The 8,656-nt window shown below is 58.9% G+C and overlaps 2 protein-coding genes across 2 annotated transcripts; one reads left to right on the forward strand and one right to left on the reverse strand.

Annotated features, from left to right (window-relative positions):
- Window positions 1-1,867: 1,867 nt before the first annotated feature.
- On the forward strand, window positions 1,868-2,454 carry LOC309402956 (feather keratin-like; the record flags this gene model as incomplete). Its single annotated transcript, XM_081996930.1, has 1 exon — window positions 1,868-2,454. One exon carries the CDS (start codon window positions 1,868-1,870, stop codon window positions 2,180-2,182), a length of 315 nt encoding a protein of 104 aa, XP_081853056.1. The 3' UTR covers window positions 2,183-2,454.
- A 3,344-nt stretch (window positions 2,455-5,798) lies between these two features.
- On the reverse strand, window positions 5,799-7,322 carry LOC309417271 (feather keratin-like). Its single transcript, XM_082014744.1, has one exon. It carries the CDS (start codon window positions 6,357-6,359, stop codon window positions 6,051-6,053), a length of 309 nt encoding a protein of 102 aa, XP_081870870.1. The 5' UTR covers window positions 6,360-7,322; the 3' UTR covers window positions 5,799-6,050.
- Window positions 7,323-8,656: the final 1,334 nt, after the last annotated feature.

Genomic DNA, 8,656 nt, shown 5'->3' on the forward strand with positions numbered 1-8,656 from the left:
CAGTGCTGCGTCCAGCTCTGGAGCACTCAGCACACGGAGATACACGGACCTGTTGGAGTGGGGCCAGAGGAGGCCACAAAAACATTCAGAGGGCTGGAACAGCTCTGCTGTGAGGACACGCTGAGGAAGTTAGGGTTATTAAGCCTGGAGCAGAGAAGGCTCCGGGGAGACCTTCTTGCAGCCTTCCCGTCCTTAAAGGGGGCTGATAAGAAAGATGGGGACAGACATTTTAGCAGGGCCTGTAGCGATAGGACAAGGGTAATGGTTTTAAACTGAAAGAGGGCAGATTTAGATTAGATGTAAGGAAGACATTTGTGACAGTGAGGGTTCTGAAACCCTGGCCCAGGTTGCCCAGAGACGTGGTAGATGCCCCAGCCCTGGAAACATTCCAGGTCAGCTTGGACGGGGCTCTGAGCAACCTGCTCTAGTTGTAGATGTTCTGGCTTATTGCAGGGGGGTTGGACTGAGTGGCCTTGAAAGGTCCCTTCCGACCCAAAGATTCCATGATTCTATGACTTGGAGGGGGAAGAGAGGCAGGGAAAATGCCCTCATTAAATAACAGACCCCCAAAAGCTGCAATCAATAAATATGTCAACAGACCCTGCACTTCTTGCCCATGCTGCACGGTGCCAGAGACACCCATGCGGGGTCCCCGCTCTTGGCCCCATCTTGCTGTGGTCTCCAGCCCAACCGCCTGGCAGTCCCCATGACACCATCTTCCCTCACAGTGGGGTCATGGGGACACCCACACAGAGTCCCGTGTCCCCGGCCCCCTTTGCTGCCAAGACTCTGGGCAACCCATGAAGGGGCCCAGCTCACCACTCACCTTGATGTGGGGTTCTCAGTTGTCCCAAGGGTGGGCCCTTGTCGCATGGTCTGCCTGGCAGCACGACATCCATTCCACTTACGTGGCAGTCCCCAGGCCATGGTCTCACCTTGCCATTGAGGCCCCAACTGATCCCTTGACAGGGATCCTCAGCCACCTTCCCCTCTTCACTGCAGTGCTCCGCAGTGACCCATGCAGGGGGTCTGCGGACCACCATCCTCCCTGGTGCTGGGGCCCTGGACCACCTGTGCAGGGGACCCCAAGCCACCATCCCTCTGCTCTGAGGTCACAAGACGGGCGTAGCGGGCTGGCAGCAAGGCAGGGACGGACCGAATGCGATGGAAGCGGCAGCGCCTCACACCCAGTACAGCTGCCAAGACCTGACCAGCCTGCCAGGCCTGAGAGGAAAGGGGGGCCTCTCACCTGCAAACCACAGCACACGAATGTCACAGGGTGACCTCACTGACGACACCCCACCACTCCTATGCTTTGGCCACGTATGAACAATGCCCTGACATGCACTTTCCATGCAAATCCTCCCGAATACCGACTCTCACTTAAAAGCTGCCGCCAGGGCATGATAGACGTGTCCGGGAGAGGAGGACATGAAAATGGAGAGTTGTGGGAAGGAAAACACACCCCAGCTCATTACACACGAGGCTGTGGCATGCGAGAGCTGCTTGCCGCAAAGGGCCGTCATGCGCAAAGGCTGTGTCACTTCCTCGGGCGTTTGGGGACCAGCATAAAAGCCCGCCCGGCGCCTCTCTCCCTCACACACTTCTCCTGACGCCTTCTCCTCCACGCTCAACCAGGTGAGCTTGAACCCCCTTCCCCTTCGTCTCCTGTCCTACCTGGCCTGCCTCCTCCAGAACCCTCTGCCCCCAGCCTCAGCAGCCCAGACGCCTCCCCACCGCCACGCTCCCCACTGCCCCACAACAGGCCTCCCCACTCCCTTGCCCTCCTGCAGCACTGCCCCTCGCACCCCCGCGCCCCTCCTCCTCCTCAACAGCCTCTCTTCCAGGGCCCCGCCACACCACACACATGGCCTGCTACGACCTCTGCCGCCCCTGCGGACCCACCCCGCTGGCTAACAGCTGCAACGAGCCCTGTGTCAGGCAGTGCGAGGACTCCCGCATCGTCATCCAGCCTCCCGCCGTGCTGGTCACCCTGCCAGGACCCATCCTCAGCTCCTTCCCCCAGAGCACCGCCGTCGGATCCTCCTCATCGGCTGCCGTGGGCAACGTCCTCAGCTCCCAGGGAGTGCCTGTCTCCTCCGGCGGCTTCGGCTACGGCTACGGCTACGGCTTAGGAGGCCTGGGCTGCTTTAGTGGCCGAAGAGGCTGCTACCCCTGCTAAGGGATCCCCACAACACCCGATAGGTGCCACCCACACCCGGGAAGTCACAACAGAGACGAAGGACGCACATCAGGCCCTTCCTGGCACGTGGGTTTGCCTTCCACACTTCCTCCTCTCAAGGCACCAAGCAAGCAGGGAAGGGCCCAGCCTGGACTGCCCCGACACATGGCCCAGGTACCTCCTCCTCTTCTGCCACTTCCTTCTTTGCATCGCCCCTTCTACTGTGTCACGTACTCCCTGCTGCAAGCACATTGGCCAATGGTCGCCCTACTTGTACCTCAGACCGGCTCCCTCCCACTTGGCCCTCCTGCCTTTTCACCGTGTTTTTCCCTCAATAAATTTCTGCATCCCAGCCTGGGGCGCCTCCACGTCCTTTCTTTTCCCCAGGCTCTGCCAACTTCACCCAGCACAAAGCCGGCTCTCGAGAGGCCATTGGGTTGGTGGAAAAGGGCCACGCGGCCTCTCTTAGGAAGTGTGTCCCCAGCAACACCTCCCACTGGCACCTGGTGGGCTTGGATGTGCTAATGCACTTTCACCCGTGCCTCTGACGCAAGCTCCTCATGTGTGGGGGTTTAAGTGTGCGGGGATGTCTGGTGCCCACCAGACTGCTCCATCACTCTCCCTCCTCATTCAGAAAGGGGAGAGAAAACATGATGAAAGGTTTGTGGGTCAAGATACGGACAAGGAGCTCATGGAAGCACAGAATGGGTTGGGTTGGAAGGGCTCGTAAAGATCATTTAGTCCAACTCCCCCCAGCAAGGGCAGGGACAGCTTCCACTAGATCAGAGTGCGCATCCAAGCTGGCCTTGAACACTTGCAGGGAGGGAGCATCCACAACATCTCTGGGCAGCTTTCTCCAGTGTCTCACAACCCTCATAGTAAAGAGTGTCTTCCTAATATCTCACCTCAAACTCCTTTCTCCCTCGTCCTATCACTACACACACTGTCCCTCCCCGTCTTCCCTGTAGGCACCCTTTAGCTACTGGAAGGTCGCTATAAGGTCTCTGCAGAGCCTTCCCTTCTCTAGCCTAAACAACTGCTGTAGGCTCCCCAACTCTCTCAGTCTGTCCTCAACGGGGAGGATCTCCAGCCCCTGATCATCTTTGCGGCCTCCTCTGGAAACTCTCCAACAGGTCCCCGTCGTTTTAATGCTGGGGGCCCCAGAGCTGAACACAGTACTCCAGTCTCACGAGAGCAGAGCAGAGGGGCAGAATCACCTCCCTCAACCCGCGGGCCGCGCTGCTTTTGATGCAGCCCAGGATACAATTGGCACGACCATCCACCCAATTCGTTATCCACCAATTGGTCCAAGGGATCCAAGGGATCAGGCCCAGCCAGGAAGGGTTCATGAAAGGCAGGTCCTGCTTGACCAACCTGATCTCCTTCTATGCCCAGGTGACCCGCCTAGGGGACGAGGGAAAGGCTGTGGATGTTGTCTACCTGGACTTTAGTAAAGCCTTTGACAGCATCTCCCACAGCATTCTCCTGGAGAAACTGGCAGCTCGTGGCTTAGACAGGTTTACTCTTTGCTGGGGAAAGAACTGGCTGGATGGCCGAGCCCAGAGAGTTATGGTGAGTGGCGTTACATCCGGCTGGTGGCCGGTCACAAGCGGTGTTCCCCAGGGCTGTTTTGGGGCTGGTCTTGTCCAATATCTGTATCGATGATCTGGATGAGGGAATTGAGGGCTCCCTCAGTAAGTTTGCAGAGGACACCAAGTTGGGTGGGAGTGTTGATCAGCTGGAGGGTAGCAGGTTTCTGCAGAGAGATCTGGACAGGCTGGATCGATGGGCAGAGGTCAACTGGATGAGTTTTAATAAGGCCAAGTGCCGGGTCCTGCACTTCGGCCACAACAACTCCATGCAATGCTACAGGCTTGGGGAGGAGTGGCTGGAGAGCTGCCCAGCGGAAAAGGGACCTGGGGGTGCTGGTTGACAGCCGGCTGAACATGAGCCAGCAGTGTGCCCAGGTGGCCAAGAAGGCCAACAGCATCCTGGCCTGTATGAGGAATAGTGTGGCCAGCAGCAGCAGGGCAGTGATCGTGCCCCTGTACTCGGCACTGGTGAGGCCGCACCTCGAATCCTGTGTTCAGTGTTGGCCCCTCACTCCAAGGAGGACACTGAGGTGCTGGAACGTGTCCAGAGAAGGGCAATGAAGCTGGTGAGGGGTCTGGAGCACAAGTCTGATGAGGGGCAGCTGAGTGAACTGGGCTTGTTCAGTCTGGAGAAGAGGAGGCTGAGGGGGGACCTTAACACTCTCTACAACTACCAGAAAGGGGGTTGTGGCGACATGGGTGTTGGTCTCTTCTCCCAAATAACTAGTAACAGGACGGGAGGAAATGGCCTCAAGTTGTGCCAGGGGAGGTTTAGATTGGAGATTTGGAAAAATTTCTTCACAGAGAGGGTGGTTAAGCATTGGAACAGGCTGCCCAGGGAGGTGGTGGAGTCACCATGTATGGGAGTGTTCAAAAAATGTGTGGATGTGGCACTTCAGGACATGTACTAGGGGACATGGTGGCGCTGGATTAATGGTTGGACTTGATGATCTTGAAGGTCATCAAGCCCGGGGAGAAGGACAAGAAGGTGATGGGAAGTGGTCGGCATGGATTTCCGAAGGGGACATCGTGCTTGGCCGACCTCCGTGTCTTCCACGTTGAGGTGACTGGGTGTTGGACGAGGGGAGAGCAGTGGCAGTTGTTGAGCTGTACTTGAATGAAGCCTTTGTCACCGTCTGTCGTCACACGCTCGTAGACAAGCTGAGAAAGCATGGGTTGCGTAAGGGGCCAGTGGAGGTGGTCTGCAAAGCGGCTGAAGGGCTGGGCCCAGAGGCTTGTGATGAGGGGCAGGACAGGAGGCCCTGGGCACAAGTGAAAACAGACGGAATTCCACGGGCAAAGGCGGCAAGCCCTTTTCAGTGTGAGGGCAGTCAAAGAGTGGAAGAGGTAGTGGGGTCTGCGCCCTGGGAGGTACTGGAAAGCCGAGTGGCCGTGGCCCCGGACAAGCTGCTCTAGCTGGCCCTGCTTGAGGAGGGGAGGTCGAAGCTCACGCTCTCCAGAGGTTCCTGCCGAAAGAAATGCTTCTGTGATTCTGTTTGCTGGGAGGGCCGGGGAGTCACGCTGGGGAAGAGAGTTAGTCGAGTGTGTGCTGGCACGGGGAGACCTGGTCAGAGGCGTGCGCAGGGGAGCGCTGTCGTGTCAAAGGCTTTGTCTGAGCCAGTGATGGGCTTGCGTCACGTTCTGGAAGCCGCCCAGGTGCCAGCCGGTCCTGCAGTTGGTTGTGGCGGCATATGTCCTAGGAGAGGTCTCGTGGCCCGTTTCCACCCACCCCGGTGGCGTGTTGAGCCCTGGCTTTGTGGCGGGTGAGGTTGGAAGAGCCTTGGGAGAAGAAAGGAAGTGGAGGCGTCTCAGGTTGGGATGCAGGACATCTTTATTGAGGGAAAAGAGTGAAAAGGCAGGAGCACGGAGTGGAAGGGAGGCGGTCTGAGGAGCAAGTAGGGCAAGCATAAGCCAAGGTCCTTAGCTTGCCGTAGATTTTGCCAGAGCACCAGGGTCTTCCTGCCCTGCGTTGGGAGCAGCCCAGCGGAGGTCCCCCGCTGGCCTTTGTCTTGAGAGAAGGTGTTTGCAGTGGAGAGTAGTGGACCTGGCAGAAGGGGCGAATGCAAAGAGGGCAGCGGGAGAAGAGGAGGAGGTACATGGGCCATGTGTTGAGGCAGCCGGGCTGGGCCCTTCCCTGCTTCCTTGCTCGCTGTCTGGAGAGGAGGAGCTGTGGGCAGCAGGCCAACGTGGCAGCCAGAGCGCGGAGCTGCGTCCTCAAGCTATGCCGTGGCTTCCAGGGCGTGTGTCGTTGCCGTCAGGGGTGGTGTGGAGGGCCCTTAGCAGGGGTAGCAGCCTCTTCGGCCACTAAAGCAGCCCAGGCCTCCTAAACCGTAGCCGTAGCCGAAGCCGCCGGAGGAGACGGGCACTCCCTGGGAGCTGAGTTCGTTGCCCACGGCAGCCGATGAGGAGGATCCGACGGTGGTGCTCTGGGGGAAGGAGCTGAGGATGGGTCCTGGCAGGGTGACCAGCACGGCGGGAGGCTGGATGACGACGCGGGAGTCCTCGCACTGCCTGACACAGGGCTCGTTGCAGCTGTTAGCCAGCGGGGTGGGTCCGCAGGGGCGGCAGAGGTCGTAGCAGGCCATGTGTGTGGTGTGGCGGGGCCCTGGAAGAGAGGCTGTTGAGGAGGAGGAGGGGCGCGGGGGTGCGAGGGGCAGTGCTGCAGGAGGGCAAGGGAGTGGGGAGGCCTGTTGTGGGGCAGTGGGGAGCGTGGCGGTGGGGAGGCGTCTGGGCTGCTGAGGCTGGGGGCAGAGGGTTCTGGAGGAGGCAGGCCAGGTAGGACAGGAGACGAAGGGGAAGGGGGTTCAAGCTCACCTGGTTGAGCGTGGAGGAGAAGGCGTCAGGAGAAGTGTGTGAGGGAGAGAGGCGCCGGGCGGGCTTTTATGCTGGTCCCCAAACGCCCGAGGAAGTGACACAGCCTTTGCGCATGACGGCCCTTTGCGGCAAGCAGCTCTCGCATGCCACAGCCTCGTGTGTAATGAGCTGGGGTGTGTTTTCCTTCCCACAACTCTCCATTTTCATGTCCTCCTCTCCCGGACACGTCTATCATGCCCTGGCGGCAGCTTTTAAGTGAGAGTCGGTATTCGGGAGGATTTGCATGGAAAGTGCATGTCAGGGCATTGTTCATACGTGGCCAAAGCATAGGAGTGGTGGGGTGTCGTCAGTGAGGTCACCCTGTGACATTCGTGTGCTGTGGTTTGCAGGTGAGAGGCCCCCCTTTCCTCTCAGGCCTGGCAGGCTGGTCAGGTCTTGGCAGCTGTACTGGGTGTGAGGTGCTGCTGCTTCCATCGCATTTGGTCCGTCCCTGCCTTGCCGCCAGCCCGCTACGCCTGTCTTGTGACCTCAGAGCAGAGGGATGGTGGCTTGGGGTCCCCTGCACAGGTGGTCCAGGGCCCCAGCAGCAGGGAGGATGGTGGTCCGCAGACCCCCTGCATGGGTCACTGCGGAGCACTGCAGTGAAGAGGGGAAGGTGGCTGAGGATCCCTGTCAAGGGATCAGTTGGGGCCTCAATGGCAAGGTGAGACCATGGCCTGGGGACTGCCACGTAAGTGGAATGGATGTCGTGCTGCCAGGCAGACCATGCGACAAGGGCCCACCCTTGGGACAACTGAGAACCCCACATCAAGGTGAGTGGTGAGCTGGGCCCCTTCATGGGTTGCCCAGAGTCTTGGCAGCAAAGGGGGCCGGGGACACGGGACTCTGTGTGGGTGTCCCCAGGACCCCACTGTGAGGGAAGATGGTGTCATGGGGACTGCCAGGCGGTTGGGCTGGAGACCACAGCAAGATGGGGCCAAGAGCGGGGACCCCGCATGGGTGTCCCTGGCACCGTGCAGCATGGGCAAGAAGTGCAGGGTCTGTTGACATATTTATTGATTGCAGATTTTTGGGGGCTGTTATTTAATCAGGGCATTTTCCCTGCCTCTCTTCCCCCTCCAAGTCATAGAATCATGGAATCTTTGGGTCGGAAGGGACCTTTCAAGGCCACTCAGTCCAACCCCCCTGCAATAAGCCAGAACATCTACAACTAGAGCAGGTTGCTCAGAGCCCCGTCCAAGCTGACCTGGAATGTTTCCAGGGCTGGGGCATCTACCACGTCTCTGGGCAACCTGGGCCAGGGTTTCAGAACCCTCACTGTCACAAATGTCTTCCTTACATCTAGTCTAAATCTGCCCTCTTTCAGTTTAAAACCATTAGTCTTTCTTCTACTGCTACAGGCCCTGCTAAAATGTCCATCCTCATCTTTCCTACAAGTCCCTATTTTTACTAGCCCCTCTTTTACCACTCCTACACTTAGAGAAGCCCATCTTGTTGCCTCTGACATCCCACAATGACTATAAGCCTGCAGACAAAAGTGCTCTTACCTCACTGTGTCACACGCATCCCATCTCCCCCCAGAGCGCCCTGGCAGCACCCACCACACAGCTGGGCCAAGACAGGCTGCGTCCGACACGCAGGATCTGCTCCAACAGCACAACCGCGGTGCCCTGGCTGCCACAGACATGTCCCACCAGCAAGGCCACGGCCACCCCAGCACCGAGGCTGGTGGCACAGTCTTTCCACAGCAGCCCCGTGTGGCACTGGGACAAGATGAGACAAGACGGGACAGGACGGGATGGGCTGTGCACCCCCAGCATCCCCTGCCAGTCCCCACCTCAGCCCTGCGGCCGCTGCCTTCCCTCACCCCAGCCAGGCACTCCCTCAGCGCCCTCAAGCAACCAGCCAATCAGGAGGCAGCTAACAACCTGCCAGTCACGGGGGGGCTAGCAGCCTGCCAATCAGGGCGCAGCTGACAGGCCCCAGCTCCTGCAGAAACCCTTGGAAGCTTCCAGAAGTTGCCTGTCAGTACCCCAAAATCAACAGTAACTGTACTGTAAATAATCAC

The sequence above is a fragment of the Phaethon aethereus genome, assembly GCF_964289735.1.
Source record: "Phaethon aethereus genome assembly, chromosome: 2".
Lineage (NCBI taxonomy): Eukaryota > Metazoa > Chordata > Aves > Phaethontiformes > Phaethontidae > Phaethon > Phaethon aethereus.